Source organism: Gavialis gangeticus, unplaced genomic scaffold (assembly GCF_001723915.1).
Source record: "Gavialis gangeticus isolate Ggan-Ray unplaced genomic scaffold, GavGan_comp1, whole genome shotgun sequence".
In the NCBI taxonomy this organism is placed as follows: domain Eukaryota; kingdom Metazoa; phylum Chordata; order Crocodylia; family Gavialidae; genus Gavialis; species Gavialis gangeticus.
The window spans coordinates 17,627,215-17,642,661 of NW_017728993.1; the positions used below are offsets into that span (position 1 = coordinate 17,627,215).

General features: G+C 41.7%; 1 protein-coding gene across 1 annotated transcript in view; it reads left to right on the forward strand.

The window, feature by feature from the left end:
* The window catches only part of NRDC (nardilysin convertase), a 53,486-nt gene that overhangs the window by 12,325 nt on the left and 25,714 nt on the right, over window positions 1-15,447 (forward strand). Inside the window, exons 4-14 of the mRNA XM_019501316.1 lie at window positions 1,808-1,961; window positions 4,375-4,448; window positions 5,520-5,615; window positions 6,971-7,093; window positions 8,293-8,350; window positions 11,452-11,525; window positions 11,766-11,835; window positions 12,284-12,361; window positions 13,187-13,307; window positions 13,391-13,449; window positions 14,463-14,517. Coding sequence (XP_019356861.1) covers window positions 1,808-1,961; window positions 4,375-4,448; window positions 5,520-5,615; window positions 6,971-7,093; window positions 8,293-8,350; window positions 11,452-11,525; window positions 11,766-11,835; window positions 12,284-12,361; window positions 13,187-13,307; window positions 13,391-13,449; window positions 14,463-14,517 — 962 coding nt within the window. The remainder of the gene's footprint in view (window positions 1-1,807; window positions 1,962-4,374; window positions 4,449-5,519; window positions 5,616-6,970; window positions 7,094-8,292; window positions 8,351-11,451; window positions 11,526-11,765; window positions 11,836-12,283; window positions 12,362-13,186; window positions 13,308-13,390; window positions 13,450-14,462; window positions 14,518-15,447) is intronic.

Here is a 15,447-nt window from a genome sequence, read left to right on the forward strand (position 1 = left end):
ATGACCACCTTGCTGGGGTCGTTTGACCCCAGTACTCTTCCCTGCCATGGCAGGGGGGCGGACTAGATGATCTGCTCAGGTGCCTTCCGACCCTAGAAACTATGAAACTTTCCTGCCATTTGCTTAGATGAATTAATGTGTACGCAACACACACAGCACATGGAGCAGTAGGTAGTGCAAGGTTCTATACAGCTTGCTACTAAAATGCTTGTGTTGATCTGAAGGAACTAGTCCCATCTAAGACTGATCGAGTAGTTGTCTCCCTTGTTGGACAGCAGTGACTGGGACAGTGGAAGATTATGGGTGCAAAGCAGCTATTTCAGAACTCTGCAACTAAATTCAGAACTAGTGTAAGCAATTTCTCTTGTGCTACACCAGAATTTGGCTTCCAGCACCAGTGTCTTCTTTGCAAAAGAGCCCAGTTGTGCTCCAAATGTGATTGTACTGAAGGTTAATAAAGGACATATATATGAGACTCGGGCATCCTCTGTCATCTGCTTTTACATCCCCCTTCCTGTGTCCCCTTACTTCCCTTCTCTCCCTTTTCCTTTAAATCCCGTTCCTGCATCTTTTTCATACTTTGTTCCTTCCTTCCAGCAAACAAAGAATGCATAATTATTTTTTTATGGAAATTGTTTAAATGCCCTCTGAATTTTTTGCTGTACATGGGTAACATTTCACAAATTAAAAGAAGTACCCCCTCTGACGGGGGCAGATTAGCAGATTACAGTCTAAATTTTGTTATCAGATTCTTGCCCAAGGTTTGATTTGAACTGACAGTGGCTGGGACTAGGTCTGGTCTGTTTCCCTTTGAGTGACCCGGTTCTTGAGAATGCTGACTGACTTGAAACCCTCTCAGCCATTTTCCCAAGCTAAATTCTCTCTTTCAAATTGTATTTTCCATTTTACTTTCCCAAATGGGTGCAGTGAACCAGCTGAATTAAATGTGAAGTAACTGAGACCTAAAAACATAAAAAATGGCAGCTCTTATGTTGGGTCAGACCATAGTTTCATCTTGCCCAGCATCCTGTCACACAGTGGCACAGTAGATGCTGAAAGGGACAGTGAACTGGCTATGACCAGGGTTTTTTCCACTGTTCTTCTCACTTGCAGCCTCCAGCATTTAATTTGGATTGTGATCAGAGCCATGGTTTGGTCACTCTTTATTCCTAACAAAAGTTGGTAATATTTGCTGAACTTTATTATTCTGTTTTTAGATAAGGGGGGTGGGGGGAAGAGATACTACCTTTGCTCGAATGATCCAAAATGTAGATTCCTCTCTGTATCTGTCCCTCTGCTCCTGAGAGGCTGCACCTGCAGAAATGGTAACATTTTTAGAGTAGCAAGTTCTCAGCTTGCTGTAATGGGGTTGGCCTTCCCCTATAATATAATGGTTGATAAGCCCACAAATGATTTATAAATGCACTTTATATACAGGATTACTGGGATTAGATTCAGTCAAGCTCTGATTTTAAAGACTACTAAAACCAAGTGTGTTCCTCATTTCTGAAGCTTTTTGTTCTTTCAGCTTGTGTTAGGCTGGGCAGTTATTGTAGAAATGTTTTTCCGCAGCCTGCCTGGAGTACTCATTTACACCTGTGCCATTTGGGCTTGAAATATTTTTATTCTGGTTGATTTGCATGGTAAATTGATTTTTCATAAAGGCAAATGGCAATGGTAAGTGCATACCAGTGGAAGAGCAGGTCACATCTATTTAATTACTTCTCATTTTAAGTGAGAGATGTGCATTTTTGCAGTTGTAATTATAGAAATGTATATATCTCTAATTTGGCTGATTCTGTTCCAGTGGTATTTATGGGCAGTTTGAAGTATCCAGATGAGAATGGCTTTGATGCATTTCTGAAAAAACATGGGGGCAGTGACAATGCTTCCACTGACTGTGAAAGGACTGTCTTTCAATTTGATGTACAGAGGAAATACTTCAAAGAAGCTCTTGACAGGTAACTTAATCACACCTAATAATAACTACATAGTTTGGTTTAAAATAGATTAATGGATGTCTTTGTCTGCCAGAGAAGACTATGTATAATTTGTCATTGCCTCATCTGGACCTGATTGAAATGATCCTTCTGTTGCTTAGATTCATAGATTCATAGATTAAGGGTCGGAAGGGACCTAGTAGATCTTCTAGCCCGACCCCCCGCCAGGGCGGGAGAACAACAAAAAACCCCAAAAAGAGAAATGGGACTCAAACGAGTCCAGCCAGGTAGGCATCCAGCCTCTTCTTAAAGACCCCCAGGGTAGGGGCCAGCACCACTTCCCTTGCTGCGCTTCTTTAAATCCTTTTCCTGCAACAGGGGATCCTTAGGGTGCAAGGAGTCCATGACTTGGCTTTGAATATTTTGAAACCTTTTGAGGTAGCGTCTGTTTCCCACAATACCGTAGGTATTTTTAACGTATGTACCTCCTGTGAGAAGAGGGTAGACCTCACTTCTTTTAATCTAGACAATTTCAATTCTGTAGTTCTTTATGTTTGATTCTTTCCTTTTGTTAACTATGGAAAGAAGAAGCTTACTTAGAATTGTTCAGTGACTTGTATTTTTTAAATATGTTCCTGTATAAACTTACTTTTTTTTTTTTTATCCCATGGGAGGTGGAGAAAGGCTGGACTCTTATGCTGTCACGTAGAACATCAAAAAGTGGAGTTAACGTGCTCCAGTTTATTCAATAAATGATGTATTCTGTGACAAGAAATATCATTCAAATTGCTGATTGAATGACATGGGATGTGTGAAAACGTTGCTTTCCTGCACAAGGGGAAAAGTCCCTGGAAAGAAGTGAAAGTGAAATAGTTCTGATACCCAGAAGCCTCCTAGGAGTACCCTGCAAATAAGCATTTTTCTCAAAGCCACTAAAATGGTGCTTAAGCTGAATTCTGCCCTAGAACGTGCACCCCTTAGGATTGCTGGTTTCATAGAGCGTAAAGCACAAGAGTTAGCTTTCTAAGGATGGACATCAGCCCAGCTTCTGGATGTTTTGAAGGGACGTAAAGAGAAGCAACTCAAATATTAAGAATTTTCACATGAGGAGAGATTGAAAAGAACAAGCTACTTAAGTGGAGAGGTAGGAAGAACCCAATAGAATGATGAAATGTATAGCGAGAGTAGACAGGTGCTCCTGCTAGCTTTTGATATACAGATTCATAAATGCTAGCGTCGGAAGGGACCTCAACAGATCATTAAGTCTGACCCGCTGCCCTAGGCAGGAAAGAGTGCTGGGTCAGATGATCCCAGCCAGATGCCTATCCAGCTTTCTTTTAAAGATCCCCAAGGGAGGGGAGAACACCACCTCCCTTGGAAGCCCATTCCAAACTCTAGCCGCCCTCAACGTGAAGAAGTTCTTCCTAATGTCCAGCCTAAATCTGCTTTCTGTCAGTTTGTGACTGTTGTTCCTTGTTACCCCAAGAGGTGCCTTGGTGAACAGAGTATCTCTGATCCCTTGCTGCCCCCCCTCAATGAACTTGTAGGCAGCCACAAGATCATCTCCTCAGCTTTCTCTTGCGAGGACTGAAGAGCTTCAGGTCCCTCAGTCTGTCTTTACAGCACTTGGCCTGCAAACCCTTAACTGTATGAGTGGCCCTCCTCTGGACCCTCTCAAGGTTATCCACATCCTTCTTAAAGTATAGTGCCCAAAACTGGACACAGTACTTCACCTGTGGTCTGACCAGTGCTGCATAGAGGGGAAAGGGTATGTGTTAAAGGTAATTTTTAAAAATCCAGTACTCATCCATATGTTGTTACCTTGCCTACCCATTATCCATCTCTCTGTGTAAGGGAGCACAGATTTGTTGGCTAGCAATATTCATAGATACAGGTAATAAAATGTTAATGGATGTAAACGCTTATGTTTTTAGGGCATGTTTTAACAGTTTGTTACCTGGTGTTAGGAGTAAACTTTCCCTATGCTCATTTTGTTTCCTCCGTATGAAGAGTTAAGGATTCTTGCTTTTTTTGAAGCATCCAGCTACTGTTGGAGATAGGCACCAGACTAGATAGATCCCTTGTTTGGTCTTGTAGAATCATTCTTGGGATATTAAGGCAGGTTAAAAAAAATCCTGCATCTTGGGGCTGCCCCCTGTCAATCCACTTCAAAGAGCAGGAGGCATTGCCTTTGTTGCCGAGAATATGAAAGAATATGCATTATTTTCCTATAAAGGCTTGAAGAACTAGTAATGATAAAGTCGAGGATTATTAATTTTCTTCCTGAATCATTGCAAAAATCTGATCTTGGGCATTGGTATTGTTTGTCACCTATGTGCTTTTCTATGGTTTGTTTCTATATGTTTTGTTATAGAAAATAGCCTGCTAATATATAAAGAGGGGAAAAATGAAACTTCCCATATTTCTTTTTTAGGTGGGCACAGTTCTTCATTCACCCATTAATGATCAGAGATGCAATTGACCGGGAAGTTGAGGCTGTGGACAGTGGTAAGGATAATTGTGTTTTAATTGCATGTGCTTTCATCGTAATTCTTCAAAATAAATGTTTGGAGCTGGGCGTAACAAAATTGTCAAACTCCTTGCTATAAGTGCTGAGTTTAGGTAGATGCTGTTTTCCCTAAACATAGCTAATTAATTTCATTTGTGATTTTTCCACATGATTGTAATGAAGTCCAAACTGTTATCTAATAGGACACAGTTGTTTGAGTTTCTATCAATATGGCAGTAAGCCTAGTCCAGAAAAACACTTCTGAAGTGTCTTGCTAATTCAGTGGACCAAGGCAAACCTGTTATATAGAGTGAAATAGAGCCTTAACAATGTTCCTTAAAGAAGCAAAAATGTCTGATGCCTTCACTTGATACTGAGGTGTAGAATGAAAGTCTGAAAGGGGGGTGCACTTGTAAAGGCACGTTAAGAAAGAGCAACCTTTAAATTTGAATCTACTACTGAACCCCAAGCTTTTTCATCTTTTTCACTGAAAAGAAAGGTGAAGTGGGGCAGTTTGAACTTCCAAAGCACTGCTTTTTTCCAGTGTTTCTTGGGGGTTTTGAGTTTAAAAAAAGTTAATAAAGAGACAATTCAAGAATTTCTTCTGTTTGGCATTTATAACCCTACTGGAGCTCCAGGGTAGCTGAGAGAGAAACTTTTATACACTGCAAGAAATAAGTTATATTTAACACAATCTGTAGTAATTTTTTCTTAGTGTCCTGATTTATGAAAGATGGTGAAGGCCCTTTAGTGCCCTCATCCCCCATGAAGCTTAGTGGCAATGAAGATATCACAGAATTGGGTACTAAATGCTGCTTCCCCTCTCTCCCCTTTATCTTCTCTTCTGTTTTTCTTGATAACCAAATGGGTCTGTCTTTTCTTTATTTTGAGCTTTAGTGACCAGTGATATGGTTTTACTATTTGCTGCTTTTTCACGCTTCTTTTAAAAGAGCCTGTCCAGAGCTGTTCCATGTACTTTGCGTCTCCTCTTGAATGCTGCTGTTTGTATCATTAGAATATTACCTCGCATCCTGATGTTTAATACAGTGTTTTATTATTTAAATGAACAGAGTATCAGCTAGCAAGGCCCTCTGATTCAAACAGAAAAGAGATGTTATTTGGAAGCCTTGCCAGACCTGGGCATCCTATGAAGAAATTCTTTTGGGGTAAGCACTTGCTAAAAGTTAAATATATGTGATACAGGAAAAGGTCGTAAAATGTCTTAATGATGGCAGCTTGTGGTATTGCCCCAAATTCTGGCTGAAATTAGTTAAATTAGCTCTGAGCTCTTTGTGCTACTATTTTGAGTACACTTTGGGACAAGAAGTGCTGCATCTACTTAAGATGCTGTCCACTCTAGCTCAGCTCCCATTTCATGTTAAAAATCAAATTGCTCAGATTTGTGGTAACTTATGATTGTTCTTGAAGCACCTGTGTTTCATTTACTTGTTGTTTTTCTTTTTATTCAGAGTCCTTGAAAAATGAAGTTTGCATTTTGGACATGCAAAAAATGTATTTGTGGATGGTTTCTAGGAGAGTTTTTAAAAGCCATGTGATCTTCCTTGCATCTGTAGAGGCAGCTCAGGAATGGCTTCACTGTCATTCCACACTCTTGTGAGTGGGATGGGCGGAGGAAAAATTCATTCCCCTCCCAGATGGTCCAGTTCCTTTTAGAGTCTGTTTGCAGGAAGCCCCTTTTGTGCTGCTCTGCATAAGTTATAAGGCAGGGCAGGTTGTAGATCAGGTCATCTTAGAACTGTAGGTTTTATTATTGTTTTCCAAGTGCTTTTCTCTTCCCTATTATGAAAGTCATTGTGAGCAGGAGAAACAAAACTGGTTCTATGCAAAGCATTCTCCAGTACACGGTGTAGATGTGGTGAAAAATGCCAAAACTGCTTTTTCTTCAGACCTTTCATAAAGCTCTCAAGTGTTGTATAAACAGTAAGAAAGTAGAAAGAAGCATCATTTCAGAGTCTGTGTTCCCTTAACCCTAAATTTCCCAAAGGGTTTGATATGCTAAAATTTCTTGGGTATGGACAAGCCTGTATTTATAGTGGTTTCAGAAGGGCAGGGAATGCTGCGGAGAATGTTAGGCTGTTACTGTTACCTTTTCTTGAGCCTAAGCAAAACTGTCCCAGCTGTGATCCTGGACAAGGCAGGTTTAGAGGGAGTGGTTTTGCTACACTTGAACCACTACAGGCTCATGCACAGATACTAATTACTGCATAACCATTGCTGTGTAGTCTTGAGCAGCAGCTCCCACCTCTCCTTTTGAAGCCACTACGAAGTAGATTTGTTCATACCCCTTGTTTGTACGTTCTTAACACTTCTTCTATTTCCATGGCATTAAAACACTCAACCTGATCTGCATCTCTTGTATATGTAGAACTCTTATTAGCTTAACTGGGAGTTTCGGTGCACAAGGAATCTTACGTTGGGCCCTATGTTAAAAAAAACTAGGTGTATGAGGCTCTGGAATAAGCAAATCCAGATTCCTAACTATTTTTTTTAATGTTTACAGGTAATGCAGAAACTCTCAAACATGAGCCCAAAATGAATAATATTGATACCTATACCAGGCTGAGGGAGTTCTGGCAGCGCTATTACTCTGCTCACTACATGACTTTGGTTGTCCAGTCCAAAGGTAACATCAGTTGTGAAAATATCAGGTGTGGAAATATTAATGCTCTCAGGGATGAAAATTTTGAAACTTGGTCTGATTGTTTCACCTCTCCTTAGGGCCTGTATGTTTCCTGATTTCCCCCCCCGTGAAATATTAATATGGAGGCTCTACTTCTGTATGGATGCTAGGGGTTCTGTGGTTTGTGGGTTTTTATTTGTGACTAGGGACAGAAATTACACACAAACCATTATACATGATCAGAAACTGGTTCAAATCTGTAACACAACAGAAATTCAGTGCGCACAAACTGTTTTCAAAAGGACCAGAACCAGTTTAAAATAAACATGGATGGATGTAGTATTGGACTCAGCTGATTTAGGTTAACTTGTCCCAGATCCCATCCAGATTCAAGTTAACTCTCAGTCCCTCCAGCATCCTGGGATGCGTTGCACCTCCCCTGCAAACCCTACCTCGCAGGGTGGGTGGGTTAGCCTTGGCCCAAGCTTTGTGCTCCAGCAGATCAGGGAGGTGTGCTCTAGCATCCCCTGGTTTTTGTCCTGGACCACTGCAGGCATGTGGTTACATTTCCGGAATCAAAAGTGAATGTCTGTTCACTTCCTTACTGGTTCAATCTACGTAGCTTAGATCAACCTGCAAAGATTTAATGGATTTAGCCTTGGGATTTTTGATTGGCTTATACTTAGCATGTAAGAATGTTGGAAAATGACAGTGTTTCACTGGTGAAATGACCCTGTACTGCTGATTTCTTGTGGGATGAGGCATTATAAAATGGCTTCCTGATTGATCTTTCTTTAGCATCAGTTCAGCCAGAGCACTTAAAGCATTGGAGGGGAAGACCGGTTGCTAGCCAAGCTTCCTCCAATCCATTATTTTTGTGAGCTGTTAACTTTTAATAGTATGTTCCTTTTTCTATAAGGAAGAAAGAGGAAATAATGCTCCTCGCTTAATACACAGTATATGTTACCCAAGGCATAACTACGTTGGCTTGCATCACACATTTCTGTGTAAGTATAGTGCTTAGGATTGTCTAATGCATCCTATGGATTTTGCAGATTCCAAAGCTGTTGATATTTATCATTTATGTGTAGCCCAGATACCATTACTTTTAATCTCAGTCCTATCTGGCCTGAGATTATAGGAAGCATATGAAGATCAAGACCTGATCCATAGTTAGGTTTATATTTCTTCTTCCCTTACAGAAACTCTAGATACTTTGGAAAAATGGGTGACAGAAATATTCTCGGAGATCCCAAATAAGTAAGATTTTCTGATTACCTGATTAGAAGTTTGGCTGGGTTGATCTAGTTGGGGATGGTCCTGCCTTGAGCAGGGGGTTGGACTACATGACCTGCTGTGGTCCCTTCCAACCTTAATTTTCTATAATTCTGTGAAGTTGTAAAATGACACTGCAGACTTATAAAATTCCATTTATGCAGCATTCAGAACTGTTGACTTCCTTGAACATATTGCTGTCTGTGTTGATGACATTTTCTTCCCTGGCTGAGGATAATGTTTGACTTTGAAGGTTAAAGGCTGGCATTAAATGAAATACAAACTTTCTAATCTCATTGCCTAGGAAGAATTTAGCCTTTAAGCTGCTGTGAAGTGTCAGCCTTAATTGGCATTTGCTGCACCTTGTTGCTTGATGTAATTGGATGAAGAATTATAATCTGTATTAGAATGATTCTAAACCTTGTATACTTAATGTGAGGAATCATTAGCAAAATGCAGGTGTGGCAGTGGTGTGTGTTAGGTAGACGATGTCGTTATCCAGTGACTGTGCGTTTTCAGACTGAGGCATCCCAGAGTCACTACATTATGCTTGCTGGCTAAAATTGACATTGTCCAAAATTTGTTACCTTTTAATATGACTGAACTCATCAAGAGTGGCCCTTTAAAAAGCAGATTTTAAACCGAATTGACCTGTTGTGGCTGAAGATTTTCTTGAGAACCCCATCTCTCCTTTAAATGTTTTGTTGAGTTTTATAGATTGCTGACTAACTGATTTATGCTGTGTTTTTAAAAAAAAATTGTCAGTAGTAATAGGTTAAGGACTGATCACATCAGTTATAGGATGTGATGTTGACTTGTCTATTGGAGGGACAGGGGCAGTAGAATGAAGATACTCTCTTTGCTTGCTGGGTATTGAAGGGGCAGTGGAGGAGGAGGGATTAAGTAATGTAGCAATGGTTTATATGAGTTCTTGCTGCTTACACTTAACATAGCTTATAGATAACTACTTAATTGTGAGTTTCCCCTTTTCTCAGTGTGTTCTTACTTATATTTGGGCTCAAGTGTCTAACTTTGCTAGAAGTAAAAGGCTACAAAGGGACATTCATGCCCCTTGTCACACCACAAGTGCCCAAAATTGTGGCCTGAACAGTAGGTGGTAAACATCTGTGCTGTTTTTTTGTGGCGGACATCTGTTTGCCTTAAGGCTAGAGCTATCTGTGCTGTCCTGTTGCCCCCGGCAGGGGTTCCCTGCAGGGGAATTTTTGGGGTGCACAGGATTGGGTCCGTGCAGCCATGGTAGCCTGTAGAGGCACACCCCAGGACTCCCTCAGCATAGGATTCCCTGAGCGTATATATTGAGTTGCTACACCCTGACTCGGTGTCCACCTATGCAGATGGAGGAGAGGTATCCATTTGCAGAGGAGCACCCTGAATTGGGGCTCAGAAGCACAATATGGGCACCTGCTGAATCCCTTACTGGGAGATTCCTGGGGCACACCCCTGCAAATGAGGGAAGCTAGGGTTTCCCCTTTCGTAGTTGTCCCACAGGGTTGAGTTCCTGAAGAGCCAGAAGTGGCAGGGGTCTGACCCTGCAGGACAGCAGGCAATGTCTGTGTTGTCCAGCGAAGCAGATCAGCTGTGCTGGGACAGATCCCAGCACAGCTGATCGCACCCATCAAGGACAGTGCCGGTATACAGCCGAAGTTGGTAACAGACAAGGAAACTTCTGTGTGAAGTTGCGCTGTCTGCATGCTGTCAGAATGCAGGTAGTAATGGGGATTTAGTGCAGGGGCAAAGTGCAGACTGTAGGCTGGATCCAGCTGGCAGTGGACTCCATTTCCCAGCAGCCTGTGCCCACATAGCTGGGGCTGGTCTCCATGGAGGCTGCAGCTGCCCTGTCATAGTGCAAGGCTGGGGTTGCCATGGAGACTGGCCCCAGCTGTTGTGGCGTGGCAGGGCAGGGCAGGGCAGGGGGCTGCTCTGGAGCCCTGGAATATGGCAGGGGCATCTCAGTCCGTCCGGCGCCAAGGCAGAGCCACAATCTTCAGCCTGCATGCTTCGGGCAGGGGCACGCAGGCAGCAGATGGCAGCTCTGCCCTGGCTCCTTGCAGCGGTGCCAGCCTGGTCTGGAGCAGGGGCAGAACCTGTGCACTCCTGCCCCGAGCATGCAGGCTTCAGATCATAGCTCTGCCTTGGCCCCAGACCAAGCTGCCCCCACCGCAAGATCCTGGAGCATCCCCCTGCCATGCATGCCCTGACAGCGTGGCTGGGGCTGGTCTCCATGGCAACCCCAGTCTTGTGCTATCACTGTGCAGCTGCCAGCTGGGGTCTCCATGGAGACCGGCCCCAGCCATGCGATCAGGGGCTGCTGGAAAATGGAGTCCAGCTGCCAGCCAGATGCACCATTTTGCCCACCCCGATTTAGTGACAGCACAGAACGTCAGAATCACCAGACCCTAAAATGCAGATATTGCTGGCCTCAGTACTACTGAAGTGCAAAGATTACTTCTGCACTTGGCCCTCCTCGTGGCATCACAGTGGCTTCCACTCAAATATCAAATTGTATATTTTTGAAGATCAGTATAACGTGCTTCATTTCACCCTTGATAAAGCAACCCACTTTTGGTAAATTCTGCAGCTTGGCATGCATCACACGGTTCCAAGTCCAGCACAGTTATTTCACTATTTCTGTGGGTAGAAATCAGCCAGACTGTTTAGTTGTTACCTTTCTGTGAAAGCAGGACCAGGGCAAGGTTATCAAGCTCTTTGGCCTCAGCTCCAGCAGCAAGACTGTGACTCTAGTGGACTCCATTTCTCAGCAGTCCCTGCCCACATAGCTGGGGCCTGCCTTAGTCTCTGGTGCTGTGCTAGTTTTTGCGATGTTTGGTGCTGTGGATAAAATGAGGAGTAGATGATGCCCTAATAACTTAGGGAATAGGAAAAGAGATTTGGGGGTAGTTGGGGACTAGTGAGAGCTGCGGTGGCATTTGGAATATGCCTCTGGTAAGAGTCGCATCCTGTTGTGTGAAGCTTTAAGGTTTCCATCACTTAACAATGATGGGGGCTTGTTCTTGTCCTCCTGGATTGTGAGTGGTAATTGTGCTGTGATTTTTATGTTTTACTAGTGGTTTTTCCAAACCAAACTTTGGCCATCTGGCGCAACCATTTGACACACCAGAATTTCACAAACTTTACAGAGGTGAGTGAACTATGTTCCTCTTTTTAAGTATTGAATATACCACAGTGCAAAATTTTTGTTGCTTTGAAATTTTAAGAAGATTGACTTATCATTGTTGAGCTTCTACAATAAGTTGTTTTGTATAACTTCCGCAGTGTTGTGTTTTTCATTTAATAAATCTCTTGCCCATTGCAGGTTACTGCTCCTACCTCTCTCTAACACTTTTGCATTTACAGTTAGTACTTTTTTTTTCCTGTACAGTTGTTCCGATCAGAAAAATTCATTCACTGAGCATCACCTGGGCACTTCCCCCTCAGGAACAGCATTACAGGTAAAGTGATGTCACATCTTATTAATGGCACAGTTGGGGCTTTAGTGAACGTCTGTAAATCTTGCTAATAGCTTGGGCTCTTTCAAAATGATTTACATTACAGTTCAGACTATTTTAACTAAAAGTGTGTATATAGCAAGGTGATGCAAACCTCTCTGTAAATGAGGTTACATTTGTTATATCTGTTTTATATTGATTTAACTGAGAAGCTGAGGAAGAATCAATGCAAAGGTTGTTAATGTCTGTCTGTGTTTTGGTTGGCTCACTGCATTCTGTAAACCTAAATTCCCTTGTATAGTTGGTTAGATTTAATCTTTTTGGTGTTGCTGTTTAAAGGTAACATAGGTAAAGATGGAATATAATTAAGTTTATTTGTCTAGTGATTTGGGATTTCTGTATGAAAGATGTTTTACCTCTTGGCATTTTAACTTTATTTTTTTCTTTATAGGGTGAAGCCACTTCATTACATTTCATGGCTGGTAGGACATGAAGGCAAAGGCAGTGTTCTTTCCTTTCTTAGGAAAAAGTACGTATTTTTCTTCAAAAATACTCTAAACATTGCTTCTGTTGTAAAGAAGCGATAGGCAAATATTTCTCTGATCTAGTAAGGTTTAGTGACAAAGCTCTACGGTGATGCCGCTTAAAGTTTGTAGGAGCCAAGATACTGAAGATGCTCTCGGAGCTTAACTTTTTTTCTCCAGAGTGCCAGATACAAACAGTCCAAGCACAGGAGTATCTCCAGAATTGAAAACCAGCACTGTGTGTCCTATAGCTGAAAACTTGAAGGCTTCACAAACCATTCTTGTCAGAGGGAATTCATCTGGCAAAGTTAATTCTTAAACATTCACTGCAATATTTTTTAATATCTCAAATGTTTGAGAATAGGTACTGCATACTTAAATTGCAACTTGTATTTTAAACAATTAAAAATCAGGTTCTTCTCTTATCTGCAATGGCCTGAATTTAGAGCAGTTCCCTGCCCTGCAATGTTTTCAGATACTGTGCAAAAAAAAAAAAGGCAGAAGCACATAATCAGTACCAGCAGGTGACTGGCGGTTATTGTTTCAGCATCATTGATCATATTTTTGGTTCATACCAAATACTTATCATGAAGTTGAGTTACCCTGCTTGAATGTCCTGTCTGTTTCTTATTTTGAATTTCAGAGAGCTTAAACCTGTGCTTTATGAATTGGTGAAAAGACAGCTGCTTACAGGTTGTTTCAGGTTCACTTTGAAAGGGCTTGCGGTTAAGCTGGTCAGAAATAAGCTAGAGCAATGATACAGTCTTCTGCTCAAACTTCAGAAAAGTTTTTATCCGAAATGTTGAATAGTTGGTTTAACTCTACAATAGGTTTTGGGCTCTTGCATTGTATGGAGGAAATGGTGAGACAGGATTTGAACAGAATTCCACCTACTCTGTATTCAGCATTTCTGTTACTTTGACTGATGAAGGCTACAAGCACTTTTATGAGGTAAGTTTCACTGCAGCTTGGATTTCGTATCAGTTTATTTCCAAGTATCAAAGTAGTTCATCAGTTTGTCTTTCTGCCCTCAGGTTGCACATGTTGTGTTTCAGTACCTGAAGATGTTACAGAAAAGAGGGCCAGATAAGAGGTATGTGGATGAGACCCAGTGGTTTGCATTGTTACACTAGAAATTTCTGAGCTTTCCCCTGTTTGCTAGAGGTGTGTGTTATCTCCTCTCTAGTATGTACATATCTGAAAAGTGAACGCAGTGTGACACTGTTGGAAAATATCATTGTTAAAAGGAAAGGGAGGAGTTGTAGGTCACCATAAAAAGGCAGTGTGGTGAACAGCAGTGGAATGTCACCAGGTCTTGCCAGCCCTGCTGTAGCAAAATTGAAAGGATGAATAGTCAGGGAACAGCACTTTTAGCTGAGATTATACCAGTGAGTGACTGCAGTGTAATCCTTGTTGATGTGGAAATTTGCCCTGGTTTAACTTCAGTTGTTGTTTAAACTTGTGCAGTTAAAATGTGCTAACCCCTGTTTATATGGACTTTTTAGTTTTGGTTCGATGTAAAGCTGTTCCTAATAGACTTAAACCCATTTAATGTGAAATAACAGCCTTTTGCACTGGTTTAACGAAATTGACATATACCAATACTCATCAATCTGCACGTAGCTGTGTCCGCAGTGACAGATGGAAAATAGAAAATTCTCTGCTTTAAGAGTTGCTGAAGAGTTCTCTCCATCCCAACACCTGAGCCTTAAGCATTTTGCAATGAGGTGCATGGTGATCAAGGCAGGTGACAAGAAGCTAGGAATTCTGTGTGTGCTACTCTTAGCTTTTTAACTGGTTTTGCTGTCTAATCTTGTCTGTTCTGTGCTTTAGTATCTCCATCTCTGTATGAAAAGAGATAAGAACTTGCAGCAGTAATGATAACTGACTGACAGTATTAAAATGCTTTCAGATTTCCAGTTAAAAAAGGATTTATATTTGTACTTCTACTCCACTTTCACCAGAATTCCAGATCTTATAGATGTATAATTATTGTGAGAAACTGACTAAATGAATTTCCATTTTGTGATGTCTTGCCTAGACATGGTGTTTCTTGATCACTTGTTAAAGGTATCAAAGTGATGGGGAAAAACTCTTCTTTTACAGAATTTGGGAAGAGATACAGAAGATTGAAGCTAACGAATTTCATTATCAAGAACAGGTATATGTCTATAAAGTAACTGATGACGGTAAAGTCTTAAATTTTTAGATTGCTGCTGGAGTTTTTGCTATATTAACTTAGCTTAGGAATTTACATGGATAACATGCGACTTTGAAAACATAGATGAGATGAGGTAAAATAAGAATGTTAAGCTGAAAAATTAACATCACAGATAGGATAATATTAGACTTGTGAACATATCCTTTAACAAAAGCAAAATATTGTGTCCCTTGCCTCCCTGTTTAGAGTGTTTAGTTCTTTCATGCAGAAACCTTGTCTTATTTTTCTGTAAAGGTTTTGTCCATTCACTGTGGGGTATAAATAAAGAAGAGTGTTTCTTCAGGCGTACATGTATTATGTCACCTGTAGAGCAGAACTTTCTTTGCACTGCTGTGCTTTGGAGAGTTTGCAGAAGAGTAATCTTGAGAGTTAGGGATGACCTTGTTCAACAAGAGATGAAATATTAATAAAACTCTTGTTCGCGATTACAAGGTTGCACAGTTAAACCTTTGAACTTCATTGAGTTGCTGATTGGGTTACTTCATTGTAACTGCAACCACTGAATTGTTTTCCTTTTTCTATGCGGTGCTTGTGTCATTGGGAAAGCTTTGGCTTCCATGACCACAGCCCGCTCTTTGGCGAGAGAGGCAGCGAGCTGCTGGGAAGAGATGGCCTCTGCCTCTCTCCCCTGGGGAGGAGGCTTTTCTCAGCCAGACTGGCTGACCTGCTCCACCGGGCTTTAAACTAAGCCCGTTGGGGGACAGGGGGACTACCACCACTGCTGGCCTGCTGAGCAACACTTGCAAAGCCAGCAGGCCAAGGCACTTAAGGGAGCCCTCCCCTGCCCCAGCCCTGGTACAATCTGTGGGCAAGGCAAGAGCCCCCAAGGGGACACTTGCCTGCCTGTACACAAATGCCAGGAGCTTGGGG